The 25397-nt window shown below is 42.1% G+C and overlaps 1 protein-coding gene across 2 annotated transcripts; it reads left to right on the plus strand.

Moving 5' to 3' along the window:
- Positions 1 to 3637: 3637 nt before the first annotated feature.
- On the plus strand, positions 3638 to 24442 carry LOC106571856 (sodium- and chloride-dependent taurine transporter). 2 transcript variants are annotated; one of them, XM_014145357.2, is made up of 14 exons: positions 3638 to 3856; positions 6214 to 6443; positions 6653 to 6787; positions 8615 to 8849; positions 9812 to 9944; positions 12020 to 12154; positions 12991 to 13094; positions 13240 to 13364; positions 14905 to 15017; positions 19914 to 20051; positions 20980 to 21082; positions 21735 to 21835; positions 22020 to 22190; positions 22465 to 24442. In XM_014145357.2, the coding sequence occupies exons 1-14, from the start codon at positions 3846 to 3848 to the stop codon at positions 22618 to 22620; spliced, it is 1890 nt and encodes a 629-aa protein (XP_014000832.1). In that variant the 5' UTR covers positions 3638 to 3845; the 3' UTR covers positions 22621 to 24442. The 2 variants fall into 2 exon arrangements, with proteins under 2 accessions (XP_014000832.1, XP_014000833.1); XM_014145358.2 differs by having other exon boundaries at positions 3664 to 3976.
- The last annotated feature ends 955 nt before the right edge of the window (positions 24443 to 25397 follow it).

The following is a 25397-nucleotide window of genomic DNA, read 5'->3' on the forward strand; positions in this document are numbered from 1 at the left end:
ACCAGTCAGGATGCTCTTGATGTTGCAGCTGTAGAGCCTTTTGAGGATCTCAGGACCCATGCCAAATCTTTTTAGTTTCCCGAGGGGGAATAGGCTTTGTCATGCCCTCTTCACGACTGTCTTGGTGTGTTTGGACCATTCGAATTTGTTGGTGATGTGGACACCAAGGAACTTGAAGCTCTCAACCTGCTCCACTACAGCCCCATGGATGAGAATGGGGGCGTACTCGGTCCTCCTTTTCCTGTAGTCCACAATCATCTCCTTAGTCTTGATTATGTTGAGGGATAGGTTGTTATTCTGGCACCACACGGCCAGGTCTCTGACCTCCTCCCTATAGGCTGTCTCGTCGTTGTCGGTGATGAGGCCTAGCACTGTTGTGTCGTCAGCAAACTTAATGATGGTGTTGGAGTCTGGTTTGGCCACACAGTCTTTTGTGAACAGGGAATACAGGAGGGGACTAAGTACACACCACTGAAGGGCCCCAATGTTAAGGATCAGCTTGAGCCATGGCCTCTAGCTCATGGGAGAGGAAGAGAGAGTGTAGGTATATCAACAGTGCCGTTTTTTTATTTTATTTTTATTTAACCTTTATTTAACTAGGCAAGTCACCAGTGCAGGTCAGAAAGAGACAATGAATCTAAGACCATTTATAACCATTTATAACATTTGATTTGTTTGGATTCAAAATCTAAGTTTTTGACCAACAGCTTTACTGTAAAGTTAACCTCCAATCAGATATCAGACCTACAACAGAACCTCTGCTACCCAGAAATGAGACAATGAGGGTTGGAGTGATAATGAGGCATTCCTAACACAACACAAAGGCATCGTTCCATAGAGTTGATAATAGTCAATTGGGGGCTGGGCTAAACTACAGTGTTTTGGCTGTTATAAAAGACATGCAGACAAGTGTTTTTTTAAACCATGCCCAGCCACCTAAAAGAGGGGTGCATGATTTATCATAAACAGAAGAACATGTACGTTACAGTGCCTTCAGAAAGTATTTACACCCCTTGACTTTTTCTACATTTTGTTGTGTTACAGACTGAATTTATTTATAACATTTTGATTTTTTTTCACTGCCCTACACACAAGTCAAATTGGACTTACGTTTTTCAAAATTTTTACAAATTAATAAAAAATGAAAAGCTGAAATGTCTTGAGTCAATAAGTATTCAACCCTTTTGTAACAGCAAGCCTAAATAAGTTTAGAAGTAAAAATATGAATGACTACCTCATTTCTGTACCCCACACATAGATGATCTGTAAGGTCCCTCAGTCAAGCAGTGAATTTCAAACACAGATTCAACCACAGGGAGCAGGGAGGTTTACCAATGCCTTGCAAGGAAGGGCACCTATTGGTAGATGGATAAACATACATAAACGCAGATTTTGAAGTTATTAATTACACTTTGGATGGTCTATCAATACACCTAGTCACCACAAAGATACAGGCATCCTTCCTAAATCAGTTGCCAGAGAGGAAGGGAATCGCTCAGGGATTTCACAATGGCTGTGATAGGAGAAAACTGAGGTAGTTACTCCACAATACTAACCTAATTGACAGAGTGAAAAGAAGGAAGTCTGTACAGAATAAAAAATATTCTAAAACATGCATCCTGTTTGCGACATGGCACTAAAGTAATACTGCAAAAAAACTCTGGCAAAGCGATCCACTTTTTTCCCTGAATTTCCTGAATGTTTGGGGCAAATCCAATACAACACATTACTCAGGAGCCACTTTCCAAGCATAGTGGTGGCTGCATCATGTTATGGGTATGCTTGTAATCGTTAAAGACTGGGGAGTTTTTCGGGATTAAAAAGAAACGGAAAGGAGCTAAGCACAGGCGATATCCTAGAGAAAAACCTAGTTCAGTCGACATTCCACCAGACACTTTCAGCAGGACAATAACCTTAAACAAAGCCCGATCTACACTGGAGTGAATGCTCCCCAGTGGCCAAGTTACAGTTTTGACTTCAATCTACTTGTAAATCTATCGCAAGACCTGAAAATGGTAGCCTAGAAATTAACAACAACCAATTTGACAGAGCTTGAAGAATTTTGAAAAGCATAATCCAGGTGTGGAAAGCTCTTAGGGACTTACCCAGAAAAACTAAGAGCTGTAATCGCTGCCAAAGGTGCTTCTACTAAATATTGACTCAGGGGTGTGAATACTTATGTAAATTAGACAATTCTTTATTTCATTTTCAATACATTTGCTAAAATGTCCAAAAACATGTTTTCACTTTGTCATTATGGCATATTGTGTGTAGATGGGTGAGAAAAACAATTCATTTAATCCATTTGGAATTCAGGCTGTAAGACAAAAAAAATTGAAATAAGTCAAGGTGTATGAGTACTTTCTGAAGTCACTGTACTGCCTGAGCAATTCATGATGTTTTTAAATCGTTTGATCTTTACACTCTCTGATTCTGTCTTTGATGCTTCTATCTCAGAAAGTCAACAGTCTGAGACCACAATGCAGTTTAATATTAACTTCTGACACTGTGAAATAAACAAAATCCATTCTCAGATATGCGATGACGCCCCAACATTTCCTTCATCCTCGAATGATATCAGGTAAAGTTAGGGGTCTACTGTTTCATATCTAAATTTGGCTTGACTTGACGTTGACTGACTATCAAAGTTCCCTCCCTACTCCTCTGTTGTCTGCCAATTTGTAATGGAACACAAGACAAATCTCAACGCAACTCAATCACAGTATGCCTTTGGTTTCTTTAACATTATGTAACAGAAAGTTATTATATTTTTCAAAAAGTGGCAAGGATATGCACAGTCTGCAAATATCATGTGAAGTTACTACTTCTGTGTGTGCAAAAGCCTGCCAATAGCCAAGCCCTGTCCTCTGTCAAAAGGATTGCGCAAATCCTGGAGTCAAGTTTAACACTGTATTTAATTGCCACTACCATGCCAGCTATTGTACACGTGACATCCTTGATGAGTATACTGTGGCTAAACAGAACAGCGTAAAATACAGCACCTATCCCCCTATTAGGCAATGTTATACAGTACACTGTACCTGGTTTAAGTTTCAGAGATAACTCGACACAAGGTATGTCTGAATGGAGCAGAAGGCTTCCAAATACACCACAGACACACATAGACACTTCCCTGGTTATATCCTGCTGCCGATTAACAACACTTTATTTATATTCACAAATAGTTCCCATAGAGATGTTCGGAAGTCTTTGCTGTGATGTGAAATGACACATAGTCATAAGGGGTTATAATAGGAAGCATCCCACATTCCAATGCTGCTATGTGGGTGTGGGACAATAAGACAGTAACAAAATAAACTTAGCATGGTCAGCCAAGCCAGTCGTCAGTCCCTTCAGTCCCTGTCCACCCACCACCTCTCACCCACATAATGATTTAAGAGGGGTCCTTTCTCCTGTCCAGAAGCTGTCCCATGAGGCTTGATTTCCCTTCCATGCTGCTGCTCAAGCCCTCACGCCCTACCCCCTCCCTCCCTTGCCACCCTACCCTGTCATCTGTTTCAGTTACATGAATAAGAGGTGCCTGTAACACATGCAGGGCAAAGCATTCAGCCCCAGTCCCTCAGCCCCAGAGGAGTGTGTGTGTGTGTGTGTGCGGGGGGGGGGTGGAAGTGGGAAGTGGAAATTTACAGTCCCGAGTCAGTATCTGGATAGTTGGTCTGCGGCTATGAGGCAGTGCCCAATCTCCACATAGGATTTAATTGTCTTTATCTGAGGGGCGGGCCTCGCTGTCAACTCTACTTCTTGTGAGCTGTGTTGGCATAAAGGCATTCAGTACAGAGGAATGTAGACAGCTGAGAGAGAAGCACACTACACATAGCCACACCATGAAGGAAATGTAAGTCCTTGGAATTACTCAACTGGAATTAGAAAATAGCCTTATCTTAATATTTATGTCAAGTGATTATTAAGGTGTTTTGTTGGATGCTTTTTGTTTCAACTGAATAAGCAATTTCATGTAAGTACTTAAAAACCCTTCAATTAAAATATTTTAAATATCTTTGTTGATGTTTGTGAGTGTGAAAATAGGAATTGAAATTCACAAAGACTATGGATTGCATTCTGTTCTTTATGTCTGTTTACCTTTTGATCTGTTGCAATTTTTACAGGATCTTTCTTTGTGTTTGACTGACTATCGGATGCTAAATTGGACATGTTTCTAATGCTGTGTTTACAGATAATGACAGTGTAGTGTTTTTAGAAGGGCTTGAGAATATCTAGTCAAGGGTTTCTGGGTGGGCCACTTGGCCATTCCAAGGACGGTTTGCCTTAAGTCTTACCCAAGGCAGACAGCCTCCCAGCACCCAGCAGGTGAAAGCACATAGAGAGAGAGAGAGAGAGAGAGAGAGAGAGAGAGAGAGAGAGAGAGAGAGAGAGAGAGAGAGAGAGAGAGAGAGAGAGAGAGAGAGAGAGAGAGAGAGAGAGAGAGAGAAAATAGAGAAAATAGAGTGGGCGATAGCTGATCCAGTTATGTAATGAGGTTTGCGAGTGGACGGCGGTTCAAGTTGACTTGTCATGTATAACAGAGACAGAGAGAACCTAGAATATTACAGTCAGAATGAGTCCTGAGCGATGCAGAGGAAAATAAGAGTGGATGGATTGAGTAATGAGGGGCTGTGTTGTTGTAGCTCTAGCATCCTTTTAATAATTGAACGAAATAATAAGCAGTTATTTTACACTGCAAGACAAGTTCCCTTTTTTGTTAGACTTTGTTAGACTGGTCAATGTTTGCAGCTTTGCATTGCATTTTCCCAATGTGGTATTTGTCTGTGAATAGCTACAATGTGTGTAGAGTAGTTTTCCGTCTTAAAAGCATCTCTGTTCTGTTTCTCACTCTGCCTGTACAGTTGCTACATGATGTTCCTGTATGGAGTGTTAGTCATATGACATGGTGAATGAAGATACCTTTTTGAAGATTTATAGCTGCCTTTCAACTGAGAATAGTTTGGATAGATTGTTCTTTAAACTGGTAATATGTATTGTCCAACTATAAATCAACTTTGAATAATACTGTCACTTTCAGTGGCTAAAAGAGAAAGATTTACTCATTGGAGAATAATAGTCGACCGACTCGTAGGCTTTTGTTAGCAACGCAATCACCTATAACAGATTTCCATTGGAGCCAGCGAGAGTAAAGGGAAGCCTTTGATGTTTCTGTTCCTGCCAACTGCATTTCAGTCTGGGACAGCCTCAAAAGGAGAGGAAACCTTACCCCGGTACACTGGTATATCAGCCTCACGATTAATCATAGCAGCTTTTTTCATTCTTCCTGTTTTATACAGCGCTATTCATTATATTACAGCAGTAAGTAGTATTATATTACATCAATTTGTGTCTTAACATGTCCAAGCAATTTCTTACCTTCTGCCCTGCCCCGGGTTGGGTGTTTTACAGCCCTTTGGCACAGGCAGGGAAATGGCATACCTAAGACGCTAATGACGAATCTTGTCTTTCTTGGAAAGGATGTTTACAATATAAACATTCAGTGAACTTGAGCTGTGGGATCTTCCGGAACCAAGCCAAGCTTTCGGAAAACACAGGGATATCTTCTTCTGTAAATTTGGACTACGTTAGTCCAACTGCTCTAAGCATTAGGCAAATTATTTGAATGTGATTCGGGATATATATCTATGGTGGATATCATGAGTTTGTCAGTGTTATTTAAGATGTTTTTTTATTTTTATGCAGTATACAATATACAGTAAGGCATACTGTATATCATGTTCAAAACATTCCCTTAAAGTATAAAAAATAATACATAATCAAGATTTTATTAAATATGTTATATTATGCACATAGAAATTATAGTTGTACAGTATAACTGTGCGCAAGTGAGTAATGCCATCAAGAAAAATTATTTTACCATAAGTTATCTAGTCCAACCCAGAGTGATTTTCAATGCAAGATTGAGCACAATATCCAAAGTGAAATAATAATAGCCATACTGTTGCAGTTCTTATAGCTGAATAACTGTATCACACCATGGCTGACTATACAGCACGTGAGACACTCTTATCATGCTAATGCACCGTCCTATCTCTGCCTTATCCGGCTCACGTCTCTCTCTATCTCCCCCTTCTTGCCCTCTTCCTGTTCATCTCGCTCTCGCTTTCTTTCTCTAACTCTTTCGCAATTTTTTTCTCTTTCTCCTCTCTTTTTCCTTCTCCTCGTCCTCTCTACTCTCAACCTCTATAGAATGGCACAGAAAGAGAAGCTACAAAGTCTGAAAGATTTCCACAAGGACACACTGAAGCCTTCGCCAGGGAAGAGCCCAGGCACTCGACCGGAGGATGAGGCAGAGGGCAAGCCCATCCAGAGGGAGAAGTGGGCCAGCAAGTTAGACTTTATCTTGTCCGTGGCCGGAGGCTTTGTCGGTTTAGGGAACGTGTGGCGCTTCCCGTACCTCTGCTATAAGAATGGTGGAGGTAGGCATTCAAATGAACATGGGCCCTTTCTCCATAGAAACAGGTCTTAAAGTGGGGGGTCAATCAAGTTAGATATTTTTTTTCAGTAACCTTCAAAGAACTCAACTCGGGGACTGCAATTACAGGATTTTGATTTGTGAAATGGCTGTAGGTAGGCACATACTGCAGACCCTGTAGATTAACTGTCTCTCTTTCTCTCCTCCACCCAGGTGCGTTTCTCATCCCCTACACCATCTTCCTGTTTGGTGGAGGCCTGCCGGTGTTCTTCCTGGAGGTGGCTCTGGGCCAGTATACCTCTGAGGGAGGCATCACCTGCTGGGAAAAACTCTGCCCCATCTTCACCGGTGAGTCACCACACTTCCTATTGTCCCAATACCATTCTCCCATATTGCCCTTAGACCAGTCATCATCAGGGAAAGTAGGCAGGGAAAGGATGCGGTGTAAGCCTTCTTGGGTATGGTGTGATGTACTGTAGGTGGTAACGTCAGAGACGGAGAGAGGAATTAGTGAAGTACCTAAACACTGCAGAGTTTCCATTAGCATTGCTTAGGCGGGGCCTGCTCTGTGCCAAGCCTACTCCATGCCTGCTTAGTGATGTGTCCCATCGTAGAAAAAAATCTACAATTAAAATTATGTTGCCTGCCCTTGCTCTAGCCTTGGTGTTCTTCACATCCTGCTTAAAAAAAACTAAATCCAGTGACGTTACCCAGCCTGTGGTTGGTATTGTTGTTCTGACTGCTCTTGCATAACTCACTAACAGCATCCAGCAGCACTGATTATGCTGTCTATGGGTTGCTAGACTCAGTGTACAAACATTATGTTCTACTGAGGTGTCCCTCGCTGGGTTCCAATAGGTAATTGGACCACATTTACTTCATTCATTAGCCGGCTCTGTGATGTGTAAAGTACATTATTCAGAATAGCATGAGGAGCAGCCTAGTCCCAGATCTGGATATGCCTCAGCCAATTTCTCTGACTGTGCTTTGTTTTCATGAGAATTTGACTGAAGCACAAAAACCTACTGATCTGGGACCAGGTAATTGAGGATTGCCTAATTTACATTAGAGACTGGACGTCGTCAAACACCAAACATTGAACACTCACCAAACATTGAGACTGGCCTATTTTTGGCAGGTAAATACATACATACACACCACATATGCATGATGTTGTTATTGCAGTCCTGGTGTGAGGTTATGTCCCTAAAACGTATCTCCTTATCAGTCAGGGTCCTGCCATAGATTTTCACTGTAATATACTATAGGAAGACCAGTTCTATCATGCAGACCAGTAAGTAGTGAGACAGCTGAACATAACAAAGCAGCAATAGACCCCCTTCAGATGTTTTAACACTCTAGTGAATGCTCCCAGCCATGAGCTGCTATTCCATGAAGCCGGGAGCGACTGGTAGAAAGAGACAGCTGAAGACAAGGGCTGGGAGTGCAGCCGATCTTTAGCAGCTGTTGATGAGCTTGAATAATCAAGGAGTGCTGAGGCAGCTGCCTGTCTGACTGGCAGGGTGTGTGAACTGGCACAAACATGCACGTGTGCGCACGCACACACACTCACATGTCCGCACACGCGCACACACAGACTACAGAGAGACAGACACCCACCGGTGGCCTATAGGTGGCTTCCACTATCCCTCTTAGTCTTTTTTTACACATTCAGAAGGCCTGTCTCACCCACCACACACACAACCATGGATTCATTTGTCTAACAGTTTGTCTGTGGAATGTGGGGGCTGAGAAGGGAGGAAAGGGGGAAGAGGCGGGAGAGAGGGGGTTACCGGAGGTGACACCAGTCTAATAATAGTTCAGAGGAGTGGAAGAATACAGGGGATTTCTGTATCTAGGTGGGGACCAATGTCATATCTAAAAATAACATACAAACACTAAGGTCATTATAACTGTAGTTAGTACACTCAAGCCAGGGAAACATCCTCTCTTTGAAATAGGAGTGAGCTGAGTTGTGAACCATCTGAGTGAGTAGATTTGTTTCCATTGGTTATATATAAATCTCCTCAAAAGGCACTAGGTCAGTGTTCACTGAAGTGCTTCAGCTCCAATGTTGGCTTTACATATTGTCGTTTACAAGGGGATTCAGTGTCACATACTGTAGCCCCTATGACATTGTTTTGCTAGGGATTACACTTTTTCTCTTCTCTGTAGGTATTGGCTACGCCTCCATTGTGATCGTCTCTCTCCTGAACATCTACTACATAGTGATTCTAGCCTGGGGACTCTACTACCTATTCCAGTGCTTTCAGCCGGAGCTGCCCTGGGCCAAATGCAATCAGCCATGGAACACAGACCGGTGTGTGGAGGACACGTTCCGCAAGAACAAGACCCTGATGCTGGCTGCCAACATCACCAACTTCACCTCCCCCGTCACTGAGTTCTGGGAGTGAGTACTCACTGTCCAACAGCTGGGCTAACTCTGTTCTGACACACACGCAGACAAACACACACAGAGAAAATCAGAAAAGCCTACACACAAGCATACACAAATCAGTACACACACATGCAACCACGCACACACACGCATAAACACACACACATTCTGTCCACATATACAAGGTCAAAAACAAATAAAACAGACAACATGAACACTACAGATACTGTACCTCTTCCTTGTTTGATGTAAACATATGTTTGGATTGGCTACATTTCCAGAGCAGAAAGCACACTGAACTTTAATAAACTCCCCGCTCAGTCATGAGGTTTATTCTATCTTTAAATTGGATCTTTCACTACACTATATTTGGATCAATGGGTATTGTTGTTTTCCTTTCCTTTTAAAAGTACTGCCAAATATGTGTCCTCTTGGGGAGACACAATCACTTAACTTCAAATCCCAGTTCCCTGTAAAATAATGCTTACTTACATTTGGTCAACACAAAATCCAACAGCATAGATTATATCTACTTTCTACCATATCCATGGGCCAGACACTGATGAGGTAGAATATCCCACAGAAATATAACACATAGAATGAAAATAACATACTGTCATCTCTTAATATTCTCTCAGGGCACAGCACATTCAGGCCCAGGAGGAGCTAGAGCAGAGGGGGGGTTTTGAAAACTTAACCTCACCACACATTATATCCCCACCACATATCGTCTATCTATTTGCTTTTCACTGCTTTGATGTTATAGCTGTTGGCATGAAACCTTGGTCAGGACCCACAGGAATTATGAGATGTCACACTTGCCCTACTTAAAAAATAAATAATAATTGTAGAGCGAGAAATTGTACTATACTGTACTGTATCATGCAGGGGTCTACATAGACGTACAATTCCATCAGAGCCTCTCCCCAAAGACCGTAATTGACCTGTATTCTGTCTGTTCCCTCCTTCCTAAGACGCAACGTGCTGAGCATCTCTTCTGGGATCGACGACATCGGCCCTCTAAAGTGGGACCTAGCCCTGTGTCTCCTGGCAGTATGGATTGTCTGCTTTTTCTGCATCTGGAAGGGAGTCAAGTCCACTGGGAAGGTTTGTAGAAGCTTGCTGTGGTTGTTATCAGACTTGTTTGCAGTCTCTAAAAATAGTGTTTATTCACACACCCAAAAAAAGGAGATTTAATAAGGTAGAGTAATGTTTTTCATTATATCCAATTGGTATTTACAATCTTGTCTCATCGCTGCAACTCCCCAACGGACTCAGGAGAGGCAAATGTCAAGAGCCATGCATCTTCCGAAACATGACCTGCCAAGCCACACTGCTTATAGAGACACAGCCAGCTCCACCAATGTGTCCAAGGAAACACCATCCAACTGACATCAGCTTGCAGGCACCTGGCCCACCACAAGGAGTCGCTAGAGCACAATGAGCCAAGGAAATCCCCACGGCCAAACCCTTCCCTAACCCGGATGACAACTGGGCCAATTGTGCACCGCCCCATGGGGTTCCCGGTCACAGCCAGCTTGGGATCAAACCCAAGCCTGTAGTGGCACCTCTGTGCTGCGATGCAGTGCCTTAGACCACTGCGCCACTTGGGAGGTCCAGGTGGTGGATGTTTTCTGCTGTAGCCAACTTGTCGATGTCACTGTGTTGATGATATCAGAAACAGTCTGACACCCAGGCATGCTAGTCTGCTTTATTACCACTGTGATTTGTTGGGAGATCTATTTGGCAAATTCTTACAGAAATACCCCATTTGTGGCTTCAGCTCCCTACTTAAACAAAACACAGAATTAGCCCCTTCCATTATGGTAAACCGCTGCATATCTAGCATACACTACTGTACGGTGTATTTCCATGCACACACTTCAGCCGCCCACCCCAACTTAAAATATCCTCACACAATGCAATCTACAGTCAACTTTCTTTGTGGAGTTGTGTTCTTCTGTATATTCCATGCTCCCCTTTCCTATGTGTTTATCTAAAAAAATTCAAAGCAAGAAACATTCCATTCTGTAAAATGGCCGACTACGCCACCTATTAAAATTTCATGATGAAACCTTGGCTTCAGCTGATGGGCCATCCCTGGAGCCCCCACAGCAGCCATACGCAATAGGCATCCGGACCCAGAATAGTAGAATGCACAAGCTGCAATTTAGACATTTGGAAGTGTGTCAGCAGTTTCCCTTTTGTTATGTCAGTCATTGCAGAGCTTAGAGAGCTATATATGACAGTTCATCAACTAGCCCATGTCAGCTAAAGTTTTTTTTTAGCCCATTGATTCTATTATAACGTTTGAGTCACTCAGACATCACATGAACACACTTAAGAATGGCAAAATCTGTAGAATTACAGGAAATGAGTTTCAGAACTGCCAAATTGTCTTTCCACCCCAAGGCAAAATGTGTGTGTGTGTGGAGGGTGAACAGTTTGTGTCATGGACAGTGCTTGTGCCCATTGAAATAAATGTGGCACAGCTTGCTGAGGGGCGGGGGGAGGTTGCATGGGTTGCGAGGTGGGGGTTTGTTACTACACTCATAAATTACAATATCCATCTGGAATTTTGCCACCTAGGACATGTCTTTAGTGATTTAAAAAAATATATAACATAATTAAATAAAACTCACCCCTCTTTTCTGTTACCTTGGCCTTTGCTTTGGCTGCCTTTTTTCCAGTTGCAACTTTTTGGCCCATTCATTCCAGCAACATAGCACCCTGCATCCCACTGCTGGTTTGCTTTTGAAGCTAAGCAGGGTCAATACTGGTTGGTCCCTGGACGGGAGACCAGATATAGCTGGAAGTGGTGAAAAGAAACATGAGGAAAAATGTATATCATAAGAAATGTAATGAGGGAAAACTGTGTGAAAAATGTACATCAGTACATGTCCGAAAATCATGTCTGACTGTGAAAATCCTATAAACCAGATGTGTTTTTGTTGTTGTTGTAAAGGCTGCCCTACGGAGGATCAGATATTTTTTCATCACCTTATTGATGGGGGATAGTAGATCTGTAGTTGGGGGCAACTTCTTCCTAAAGCATCCTCTCCAAGATTCATTCCATTACGGAACCTTTACATCAGCGGATGGAACAATCTCTGTCCCATTGCATCATGGAACCTTGACATCAGCTAATATGTCTCTACCAGTCTTTATCTGTTTTTTTCTAGGTGGTGTATATCACAGCAACTTTCCCTTTCATCATGCTTATCGTGCTGTTGGTGCGTGGTGTGACTCTGCCAGGGGCATCCGAAGGGATCAAATTCTACCTCTACCCCAACCTGACCCGCCTACAGGACCCAGAGGTAGGAGCCAGAACCCAGAATCCTAATCCCCACCCCTCTACCCATCTTTACTGTCTCTGTACAGTCCCCTCCACCCACCCCTAATGACCTTATCCGACATCAATGCATATCTGTTTACTTACACGTCTATCAGGGCCTCTTACTGATATCTCTACATCGCAAAGTCATCTAGACTGCGGAAAAGGAACCAGTCCACAGCCTTTGTAGGTCTTAAGTCTGGTTGAATTATTAGTGGTACTATAATTGAGAGAACATGTGTTCACAATGCAAGACCCGCTAGAACTCTCCAATCATCCAGATTTATGACATAATTCAATTTGCTCCTTCCTCTGGATTGAAGTGACTAACTATGCCTGGCGGACCTGAAAAGTTCCATGACAATCATTTTGCAACATCATGTGCTTTTGGGATGTTTTTTATTACATTCTCTGAGCCAAAAGCTAAGAGTTACTTTTGTTGAATAAATTACATTTGCAGCATGGCATCCCACATGTTCTTTTTGATTTCCGATGTTATAACAATAGGCTGTTCAGTTTTGATGGAAATGTTCCTTTTTATTCCCCAAAATTGTATTTGCGATCGCAACATGTTTAATCAAGTAGCTATTTGTCTTAGACTCAGAAGCTTAGTTAGTTGTGCATTCAATTAAACAGAGATAGAAAAAGTAATAATAAAATACTTAATCAAATTAAATGTCAAATCTCATCACATTAGGTTAATCTAACCCAATTATGTCCCAGCAAAGATGAAAAAGGTTGCCAACCAAGTGACCAGAAGTGTATGATGAATGGTGAACTGAACAGACTGGCATCATGTTGTTGCTGTTGCCGCCTCAGGTGTGGATCGACGCGGGAACCCAGATATTCTTCTCTTACGCCATCTGTCTGGGGGCTATGACGTCACTGGGGAGCTACAACAAGTACAAATACAACTGCTACAGGTGAGCTTCGTTGTCATGTCGATGGGGGAATGGCTGTAGTAGTAGTGAGATCAACTCGTGTCAAAGCAGGTTGCTTAAGAAAAAAATGGGAACTTCCGTTCCGTCTGTGTAAATTAACATCCTCCATGATATATGTGTGACATAGGGACTGTTTGCTGCTGGGAGGCCTGAACAGCGGTACCAGTTTTGTGTCTGGCTTCGCAATATTTTCCGTCCTGGGCTTCATGGCACAAGAGCAAGGGGTGGATATTGCCGATGTGGCAGAGTCAGGTACGAGGGTCAAAGGTCAACCGTGAACATAGCAGTGATGGTGGGCACTGCTGAAACGACAATGAACGACAATGCCGAAATGTAGAGATATCGGCAATTGCACACTCCTTGAATAAAGGCCTGAAAGAAAGAGGTGTTGCTTTTTGTATGATGTGTTTTCCATAGTGAATTTGGCCCTGGTTGAGTGTTGTGCTGTGTGTCTGAGCTACTGCTGAACCATGTAAAGCTGGGTTCAATAAAGAGCCACTCTAATCAACCATACTTATAATCACAGCTGTACTCTACTATCCACAGCCACCTGGGCTCAAAGGCACCAGGTGGGCCAATGTTCCACTCTAGGGTTTAAAATCTATTTAATTTGTTTAAAAAAATCATCCCATTATATATAATTACATTAATGTAATGATATAGAATATAGAATGGCACGATTTTTAAAGAAAGATCCATATTATCAATAGATTATAAACCCTAGAGTGGAACATTGGCCCAGCTGGTGCCTTTAACCCCAAGTGTGGCAAGTGTGGATTTATTGAATTAAGAAATTGTCTAGAGGAGTTGCTGTAATGTGCAGTAAGCCAAAATAAGAAAATCTTGGCCATTCTGTTCCAATAAAATTGATAATTGTTATCATTTGTGTTATAACAACCAGTGCTCACCACCAGTGAAATAGTTGTTGAAAACAAATGTGCTAAGTATTGTAATGTAACTGTAATGTTAAGAACTTTACTGTATTGAGCTGTGGATCCCTGAAGTGGACTCTAGCTAGCCCAGCATGATATTATATTCCATGTGGATTTCGAAGGAGATGCATCTTCTTTAAGCATGCCCGCTCTGTTCAGTTCAGTGTTGCTTAACAACAACCTGCTTTAGAGAGAACCTGTTTCCATGTACTTTTACTTTAATTATTACGAATAGAGAATTCTATTGTACTGTGACTGTTATAGCTATGTTTATGTCAATTGGGATGAATGTTTTCTTAAATGCTATAATTCATGCATATTTATTGGAAAAAGGTTAACTTAAAAAATAGGTCATATTTGCCAAAAGGTTACTCTAAATGTAAATTGTTGTTGATAACAGTAAATAATAATTACAAAAATCTGTGCAAAAGTTCATTGTGTTATTCTGCCTGGATGGACTTGGCAAGATTTAATGATAGTTTGTTGAGTTGAGTTTGCCGTCATTTTGTATATATTCAAGTGCCCTTGAAATCCTGTTGAATTAGCTTTTGAGCAAATCTCTATCTGCTTTGACAATATTTGTTTAGCTTGTATACTAATGCAGGATGCTAGAGTCACACACAGCATATGACCATTAGCAAATACTTAATGGATAGTTCCTCCACCTATCCAGTCCTTACATAAGACAAACATATAGCATACAGAAAGGTTTATCACTCCAGTTCTGTAAATGTAACATTACCATTTGAATGTGTTTAGTTTAACGTTTTTACCCCCCTCATACCGTCCAAGCTCAAATTAGATGGGTTGGTTCATTCTCTTCTCCGTCTCTCCCCCCTGCCCTCTCTTCACCCCTCTAGGTCCTGGCCTGGCCTTCATTGCTTACCCTAAGGCTGTGTCCATGATGCCCATGCCCACGTTCTGGGCCATCCTATTCTTCATCATGCTTCTGCTACTAGGCCTCGACAGTCAGGTCAGTACTAAAGCAATAACTAGTATACATTTCTATTGGTAATACGGTACTTGGTACATGTCTCTAGTTTCAACGACCCTGGAACAATATATATCTACAATGTACTTACACTATGTAGTTAGTGTATCTACATTGTAATTACACTATGCCTATGTAGTTACAATGTAAATATATAGGTAGTAGGGACACATACAGTAGTGTAAAGTATACTGAACAAAAATATAAATGCAACAAGCAACAATTTCAAAAATGTTACTGAGTTACAGTTCATATAGGGAAAACAATTGAGAACTCTGGACATTACAGTGAACTTATAATAAGATACAAAATCCAGACAAGAAAAGCAACCCAGAGTGGAGAACAGTTCAACCATGTCAAAACATTTGTTACATCTTGAAGGCTTGAACATAAATAGGAAATAGTTTTTTTAGAAGTATGTGAACCAGTAATACATTTATTTCAGGAAACATAATTGAATAGATAGAACCAGACAGTTTAGTCTCATAGCTTTCTCTTGAGGTGTCCATTGCAGTCCAGACTCCCGAGGTGTTGACTAAGACGAACGGAGGTGAGGCCAAGGAGGCATCAGTGGGGTTCTCTCACTATCACATTTCCTGCTTCCAAGTGTAATTTTACTTTCTGCTAACTCAGTCCTCCTCGTGGTCAATGACATCTCAGCCAAACACCAAAAACTTATGCTTCAAGTACGGTTATTTCCATTGGAAAGTAGATCAGTGGGAGAGTGAGTGGGCATAATTCTTGACCACACATTTTACGCAGATTAGTGGTGCTGAATACAGTATTGTTTCATGGCTCTTATGTACATGCCATAGTTATGAGGAGAGGGCTTGTTATAGGATGTGGAGAGAAAAATGCTTTCAGTGTATGCTAAATAACAAAGTCTATTTCACTAAATCAGAGAAGTGTGACTCCAGATACATTTCCACGATAACAACAGCACTGCCTATAAATTATTCAGCCAATGGCATTATAACTGGATAAGCCCGAAATGGAGAGGGTTTCCATGAACAACAGATATATAGAGAGAGAGAGATAAAGAGAGAGAGAGAGAGAGAGAGAGAGAGAGAGAGAGAGAGAGAGAGAGAGAGAGAGAGAGAGAGAGAGAGAGAGAGAGAGAGAGAGACTGTTGTTTTGCATGAAATAGCCAATTGAAGGCCCAGCCAGTGTTCCCAAGAGGAGCCTTGTATAAAATGTCTCATTATTGCACAACAGAGACAGCAGTGATTCTTTAGTCTAATCAGTGATTTGAGGAGGAGGAAAAAGAAGTCCATGTATGGAGGCAAACTTTGCGTTTTTGTTCAACTTTCAACAGACCACTGAGAAGTAAAATTGGTCCCACATTTCAGCCATTTTTCCATATTTGGAACCTGTGTACATGCTCATATAGCATGTGTTCGATAGACCGTTTATTAGGTACACCCATCTAGTACCGGGTCGGACTCCACTTTGCCTACAGGACAGAGAACAGCCTGAATTCTTCGGGGCATGGCAACGTTACTCAATTGGTGTCAAGGGACCTAACGTGTGCCAGGAAAACATTCCCCACACCATTACACCACCGCCACCAGCCTGTACCATTGACACCAGGCAGGATGGGGCCATGGACTCTGCCAAATCCTCTGCCATCAGCATGATGCAACAGGAACCAGGAGTCGTCGTACCAGGCAATGTTTTTCCACAAATAACATCCAGTCAGCGGCAGTCCTGTGGGTGAAAATAGCTCGTTGATGAGAGGTCTACGGATGTCCACTGTAGTTGCAGCTTCTTTTTGTTAGCTGATAGGAGTGGAACCCGGTGTGGTCGTCTGCTGCAATAGCCCATCCGTGACAAGGACTGATGAGTTGTGCGTTCTGAGTTGATGTTCTGCACACCGCTGTTGTACTGCGCTATTATTTGCCTGTTTTTGTCCCGCTTGCACAATTCTAGCCATTCTCCTTTGACCTCTCATCAACAAGCTGTTTTCGCCCAAAGGACTGCCGCTGACTGGATGTTTTTGTCATGTCCTGACCAGTAAAGGGGCTGTTTGTTATTGTAGTTTGGTCAGGGCGTGGCAAGGGGTGTTTGTTTAGGGTGTTTCGGGGTTGTTTGGGTTATGTTCTATGTTAGTGTATTTCTATGTTATTTCTAGTTGGTCTATTTCTATGTGGTGTTTATTGGGTTGACCTTCAATTGGAGGCAGCTGCTTCTCGTTGCCTCTGATTGAAGGTCCTATTTGTAGGGGTGTTTGTTTTATGGGGGTTTGTGGGTAGTTATTTCCTGGTTTAGTGTTTGTTGCACCTGACGGGACTGTTTGGAGTCGTTTGTTTTGTATACGTGTTTATTTTGTTTTTCCTTCTTCAATAAAAAAGAAGATGAGTATACATTTTCCCGCTGCGTTTTGGTCCACTCCTTACGACAATCGTGACAGAACTACCCACCACAAATGGACCAAGCAGTGGAGGAAGGAGCAGCAGGAGGAATATAAGGATTCATGGACATGGGAGGAGATCCTGGACGGGCAGGACCATGACACCAGGCTGGGGAGTACCAGCGCCCTAAGGAGGAGCTGGAGGCAGCCAAGGCAGAAAGGCGCCATTACGAGGCGTTATACGCGCCGATTGGCAAGCGCGAGAGGCATCCCCAATACATTTTTTGGGGGGGCACACGGGGAGAGTGGCTAGGTCAGGTAATAGACCTAAGCCAACACCCCGTGCTTATTATGGGGAGCAACGGATCATGAGAGCACCGGTGTATGTGGAAGTGCGCATGATCTCGCCCATGCACACGCACAGTCCGGTGCGAGCGATCCCAGCCCCTCGCAAGTGCCGTGTTAGAGTGGGCATCCAGTCGGGTAGGAGTATGCCTGCACAGCACATCTGGCCACCAGTGTGCCTCCTAGGCCCAGGCTACCCTACGCCTGCTCTACGCACGGCAGCCATCAGGCCTCTGCACAGCCCAGTTCGCCCTGTGCCAGCACTCTGCTCGTGCAGGGCTACTGTTACCATCCAGCCAGGGCGGGTTGTGCAGGCGGTGCGCTCCAGACCGTCGGTGCCTACTCATAACCCAGTGTATCCAGTTCCCGCTCCTCGCACTAGCCTTGACGTGCGTGTTTCCAGTCTGGCGCCTCCAAAGCCAGCACCACGCACCAGGCCTCCAGTGCGTCAGCCCAGTCCAGTTCGTCCTGCTCCTGCTCCTCGCACTAGCCCTGTGGTGCATGTCCCTAGTCTGGCATCTCCAAAGCCAGCCCCACGCATCAGGCCTTCAGTGCGCAGTCCCCGTCCAGAGCTTCCGACGACAGTTCCCCGTCCAGAGCTTCCGACGACAGTTCCCCGTCCAGAGCTTCCGACGACAGTTCCCTGTCCAGAGCTTCCGGCGACAGTGCCCCGTCCAGAGCTTCCAGCGACAGTACCCCGTCTAGAGATGGCCCACAGTTCGGAGCCTGCAGAGACAGCCCACAGTCCGGAGCCTGCAGAGACGGCCCACAGTCCGGAGCCAGCAGAGACGGCCCACAGTCCGGAGCCAGCAGAGACGGCCCACAGTCCGGAGCCAGCAGAGACGGCCCACAGTCCGGAGCCAGCAGAGACGGCCCGAGGTGTCCAGCGACGCGCCTCGCACCGAGGTGTCCAGCGACGCGCCTCGGCCCGAGGTGTCCAGCGACGCGCCTCGGCCCGAGGTGTCCAGCGACGCGCCTCGGCCCGAGGTGTCCAGCGAGGCCCCCCGGTCCGAGGTCTTTAGCGAGGCGCCCCGGTCCGCGGTCTTCAGCAACGCGCCTCAGCCCGAGGTCTTCAGCGATGCGCCTTAGTCCAGAGACTTCGGGAGGGGTAAATAATAATAAGCAGTTAGCGGGGGTGGACAGGTTAGGTTGGGGAGTAAGGCCGGAGCCTGAGCCACCTCCGTAGTAGGAGGTTGGGGAGAGGGGGTGTAGCACAAGAACCGTCGGTGACGGTGGCCACCCTCCCTTCCCTCCCTTTAGTTATGGGATTATTTTTGTGTTGGGGTTTATTTTTGTGTTTTTTTGTTGTTGTTGTTTAAGGTGTCCCGGGGTCTGCACCTTTGGGGGAGGTACTGTCACGTCCTGACCAGTAAAGGGGCTGTTTGTTATTGTAGTTTGGTCAGGGCGTGGCAGGGGGTGTTTGTTTAGGGTGTTTCAGGGTTGTTTGGGTTATGTTCTATGTTAGTGTATTTCTATGTCATTTCTAGTTGGTCTATTTCTATGTGGTGTTTATTGGGTTGACCTTCAATTGGAGGCAGCTGCTTCTCGTTGCCTCTGATTGAAGGTCCTATTTATAGGGGTGTTTGTTCTATGGGGGTTTGTGGGTAGTTATTTCCTGGTTTAGTGTTTGTTGCACCTGACGGGACTGTTTGGAGTCGTTTGTTTTGTATACGTGTTTATTTTGTTTTTCCTTCTTCAATAAAAAAGATGAGTATACATTTTCCCACTGCGTTTTGGTCCACTCCTTACGACAATCGTGACAGTTTTTTGTTTGTCGCACCATTCTCAGTAAACCCTAGACACTGTCGCGCGTGAAAAGCCCAGGAGAACGGCCATTTCTGAGATGCTGGAACCAGCGTTCCTAGCATTGATGATGATACCACTCTCAAAGTTGCCCATTGTAATGTTCAATCGAACAGTAACTGAATGCCTCGATGCCTGTTTGCCTGCTTTATATAGAAAGCCCCAGTCCTGTGACTCACTGTCTGTAGAAGTTAACCATTTTCGTGAACGGGGTGCTGTACCTAATAAACTGGCCAACTGATTGTAGGCTGTTAATTTATCATGTATTTAGCATTTATGTTTGTGCAATAAGGCCTAAAAGCAATACCAATTATAATGGTAATGGCCATCAGCGTTCTGGTAGGACACTAAGGTTAATGGCTTTCTTTATGTCTCCCCAGTTTGTCGAAGTGGAAGGACAGATCACCTCCCTGGTGGATCTGTATCCATCCGTCCTAAGGATTGGTTACCGCCGTGAGATCTTTATAGCTGTGATGTGTTGCATAAGCTATCTTCTGGGACTTACCATGGTAACGAAAGTAAGTACACCAACAGCACTTCAGTGTAACTTTATGCACTACATGTTGTTCTTACCTTACAATTATTGTATTAGACCTTGACATACTATAATTTCTGGGACCATTGTAATGAAAGTAAGTTCACCTACAGCAACAGGTCCATAATTATTGTCACCCTTGATAAAGATGAACAAAAAATACTGTATAAAATAAATAATTCAAATACTGAGTTATATTGTATGCTAAAACAAAATGGGCAAATAATATTATTATACACTAATACAATTGCTCAGAGAAAGAGATGTTGTTTAAGTAATAAAGCAATTATATTAGTGTCGTTATACTAGCAGGGGAGGGTGCTAGAGTATTGAAAACAGGGGTGCCAATAATTTTGAACCGTATCTTTTTGGGATTTTTTGACTTACTTGTTGAACAAAATCTCTTTCTCTGAGCAATTGTATTAGTATAAAATCATATTATTTTCCAATTTTACTGAGCATACAATTTAGCTCAATATTTGTATTATTTATTACTATATTTTTTGCTCATCTTTATCAAGGGTGCCAATAATAATGGACCTGACAGTATATAAAAGACCTTAAGATTCTATCATTGCAATTCAGGTTAGCGTACAAAATAGATAACAACACATGACTTTTTCCACATGCTTTGCCGTTGTCACACTTTTGCAACCAAATAGAGGGGGTTCTACTACCGAGCTCTTATAGCACATCCTGTGTGTTTCGCATCATGAATGGAACAATTTGGAATGTCATTTTCCAGTTAGCAGTTAACTTTACTTCAATGACATCTCATCACCTGTTGAACTCTCCTTTCATTGGCCCAGTGCCAGCATTCTTATGTATCAACCACTTTTTCCTATCCATGTCCAACCCCATCTCTATCTATCTTTCAGGAAACTAACTTTTGCTATCTTCATTCTATTCAGGGTGGCATGTATGTGTTTCAACTCTTTGACTACTATGCAGCCAGTGGTGTGTGCCTTTTGTGGGTTGCATTCTTTGAATGTATTGCTGTAGCCTGGGTTTATGGTAAGTTTGTACCTTTTTTTCCAAATAAATTGTTTATCCTACATTTAGGAACAAACGTTATGAGTCTGTTTTTAAAGGGAAAAACAGCAACAACGCATGAGTTATGACCTCGCTTGGTGTATACAATACCCTTGCTGTTCCTTTTCACGCTTATCGTAAAACACTTCAATTGGCTTCCACATATGTCCCATTGGCTTCTATTGACTTCTATTGAAGACAAATTAAGAACTATGCCACCTTTATAATGAAGAGGTGAACAGGAGCACAGCAACCCACATGCCTTTTCTAGAGGTGTTGTTACTAGCACTGTGATCCACGTTGCTATTATTAAGAGAGCAAGCATGCTGGTTTTGTAAATAATCATTTTGTAACGGTTAACAATAAGCTAAAGAGAGATTGTTCATGCCATATGACTTCATGGAACAACCAATAGGTAGATGAGGGTGTTTATAGAAGCTATGATGGCGCCACACCCTGTACTGTAGCTCTTCTCATGGTCTAGAGATGGATACTGATTCTGTTTATAGTTGATAGTGAGATGTCACCCTGTTTTACCTTGAGAAAATGCACAGGTCTTATACGATGGTTAACTTTACTGTATAGGAGACTAGGAGTGTGTCTCTAACAACAAGTTCTTCTGTATTGTTGACAGGTGCTGATCATTTCTATGATGCAATTGAAGACATGATTGGCTACCGACCTAACCCGTGGATGAAATGGAGCTGGACCTTTATCACTCCCGTCCTCTGTGCGGTGAGTATTCAACAGCCCAACACTGTTACTGTGTGTTCAACAGCTTTCCACTGTTACAAAGTGTTAAACAGCCCAACACTGTTGTGCTGTGGTTTTGAAAACATGAGGAACCTCTTGGATCAGAGTGAAAATGTACTGTGAAATAAGTGATCATGTCCTAAACCATTTTTCTTGTTGTTCCCAGGGTTGCTTTATCTTCTCATTGGTGAAGTACAAGCCCCTGACCTATAACAAGGTGTATGAGTACCCAGACTGGTCTATTGGCCTGGGCTGGTCTCTGGCCCTCGCCTCCATGATCTGCATCCCCATGGTAATGGTCATCAAGATCCTCCAGTCCGACGGACCGTTCATAGAGGTACGCAAACAAAAAAGATGATGCTAGATAGCTCCTAGTTGTATGAATACAAACACTGCCTGAAATGGAGTGCAGCATTGTGTTAATGGCATGCAGTATGCAATTGCATAACTTGTATTATATTGCACACATGATATAAGCCGTCTACATGATGAAGTATACCATGTAATGTGATTTTATGGCATGATACAAGGATTTCTACAAAGTGGCTTTTTATCGTTGCATTATTTTCATGTCATGTGGGTCATTTGACATTCTCCTCTACACCCCACAGAGGATTAAGGCAGTGGCTGCCCCAGTAAAGGAAGGTGCGAGTTCTCGCCCCAAAGAGTACAGTGTGAAGAGCAGCGAGCTTACCCAGCCTCTGAACCCCAATGGGGACAACATCCTGATCAAGCCCACCCACACCATTGTAGAAACAATGATGTGAGCACTCTCTGTGAGAGGAAATACTGATTGGCGTGCTGTCTACGTTATTATCATTTATTAACTAACTTTGATAGTGGTAGAACCAGGTTTACATTGTTCTATATATCTGCACTAGGAATATTCTGGTTTGGTTTCTATGATGAGGATTAAGAGTTTTATATATATATATATATATATATATATATATATTGCTGTTGGGTTGTTTTTTATCTTGGTAATTTTTTATCATATTGTTGTTGTTACCGTTTTTGTTGGCGATGTTAGTTTGGGCAGAATTTTGACATAGAACAACATGTTCTATGTTAACTACCTTTCTGTTGATTGTGGAACATTTTCACTTAACAAAAATACAGTAAACTGAATGTGTAACATGTTAGGTAGCAAACAATTAAGATAATATCCTAACGTTATTGTGGCAGCATCCTTGTCTGAGGTCATTTGTAATCTGTTGTCGATGCCATTTGTTGTGAGATGCAACTGAATTAACCTTCTCTGTGCTAGCGGTGGATGCCAGCCACTCACACCTGCTGGTAGAGTAGCCATCTGTACCACCTAGGCTGAACGAGTGTTGGGCCATTAACCGAAATATCGTTGGCTCGAATCCCTGAGCTGACTAAGTGAAAATCTCTCGGCGTGCCCTTATGCAAGGCACTTAACTCTAATTGCTCCTATAAGTCGCTCTGTATAAGACCTAAATTACTAAAATATAAAAGTAACATGCAGTGTAGATATAGTAGTTCACAGGTACGTCCTTATGGTTACTATGGCCCTGCCCAAATACTGTACAAAATGTTCCCGGAAGGATGTGTCCTTAGGAGGGAGGTGAGGAAGTGAAGGAGAAAAAGGAAGAAGCATTTTAAGAGTATTTGTACATTGCCTAAGACCTTCAGTCAGTCCCAGTGCATTTATTGAAACCTCTTTTTGCACTTCATATGTTGAGATTCACCTTTATTTTAATGATCTGTTCTGAAAATTGTCACAAGAACCTGCTGTTACATTTGCAACATTAATTTCAAAAGAAACGCTATATAGCTTCAAACCTTTTTGATATTGTTCATATCTATCCGTTCAAACATGAGCATTATACTCTCACTCTTGCTATAAATATAAAAACTAAAATAAAGGTGGAACATTGCCATACAACATTCTGTCTCTCTATGACTAAACCTGTGATAGTTGTGAGAACCATAATTTAATTGGAGCAAAAAATATAACCTTAACAAAATGATTAAAAAAATGTTTTGAAATAATTGTTTTTTCTCCAGTGATCTCATTTTAATAACAGTAATGGTCAGTAAATAACTGTTTCATACAAAATTTCCATCAGACTCAATTGTATTTTAGTATTTTACTTGTTTGTGAATCACGTATGCCTTTTTGTATTAACCATTTTATACTGTACAGCATATGAACACTGTCACCGATGACCTATTTCTTCTGAATACAGTCAACAATTCATATTTAATGTTAAATGTTATGAGCCTGAATGAAATTTGTAGTGTGCAATATTCATCAAATAAATGGCCTTTACCACTCAAATTATTTCAGTTTGAAAACAGATGTAAAAATACTAAACATGATATGTGACCAAAATACAAAATTTGAACATCTAAAGTTAAAGTGAGATTCCTTAACCGAAAGCATGTACATGAACATCCAGAGTACAGTGCTTGGTCAACAAAATTCCTTGTCCAGAAGGCAATAAAAAATATTTAAAAAATACCTGTTGGAAAATCAAGTGTATTTTTATCTAACATCCATCCCCCTTTGAGATGCACCTTCATCATCTCTTCCTAGACTGAAAATAAACATATTTTTCTTTACATGTCTTGGAATGAATTATTCATTTGTTCTGTGAGTGCATTTAAGGGCCTACTGGCCTGTTTCTTCTGGCCTGCTTCTTCCTCATAAAGACAGCTACAGTATAAAAACACCCCACAAAAAAATACTATAGTATATTATGGTATAAATACCCTAGTATTCACTGTAGTTTTTTTGCAGACTTTACTATAGACATAAGTTTGCACAAACACTACAGTGAATACTGTAGTATTTACTGTAGAAGTTATAGTTAACTATAGTATAAATATTGTAGTAAAAGAAAACTAAAATATACTATTGTAATTAATGTGGTGTTTTTGCAGATTGTAGTATACACTGTAGTGTATTTGCTGAATACAGTATACTGTGGTATTTACTATAGTGTTTTTGCTGACATTAATGTAGTATTTACTATCGTTTTTTTGGTTTTATTATCTTTGACATAGAAGCGGAGGCTTTCTCCTTGAGGAAACTAAAATAGCACATATTCCGTAACCTGTAAGTATGTAGGACTGGGAAGGATATGGATAGTTAAAGAGTTTCTGCTCTTTTGAATAACATGTACGGAACACATTATATGGTCTATACTTGTATACCCACTTATGGGTGGCCAAATTTGGATATGGGCGAAGGGTATATGAAAATGAAATACTGTAGTATTTACAATAGTTAAAAAATGGTCGTGTTTTTGTGAACTGTAGTGTTTTCGGACATTACTGCAGCATTTACTATAGTATTCTACAGTATACTACAAAATTATACAGTAAGTACTACACATGATCGAGGGATAGTAGCGTGTAGTATAGTATTCTACAGTGTACCACATAATTCGATAATAATGTAGTATTATATAGTAAACTGTAATGTTTTTTCATGTGACTACACACATTCACTTCCAACATAAGGATACAAGGTATTTTCTACATTCATCCATATTCATAATATACCCAATACTTA

This window comes from Salmo salar, chromosome ssa15 (assembly GCF_905237065.1).
Source record: "Salmo salar chromosome ssa15, Ssal_v3.1, whole genome shotgun sequence".
Taxonomy (NCBI): domain Eukaryota; kingdom Metazoa; phylum Chordata; class Actinopteri; order Salmoniformes; family Salmonidae; genus Salmo; species Salmo salar.

Coding starts and splice junctions, on each gene's coding strand:
- LOC106571856 (XM_014145357.2), top strand. Junction 8,850..9,811: donor CCCGTCACTGAGTTCTGGGA/GTGAGTACTCAC, acceptor CTCCTTCCTAAG/ACGCAACGTGCTGAGCATCT. Junction 21,083..21,734: donor TGCTGTAGCCTGGGTTTATG/GTAAGTTTGTAC, acceptor TATTGTTGACAG/GTGCTGATCATTTCTATGAT.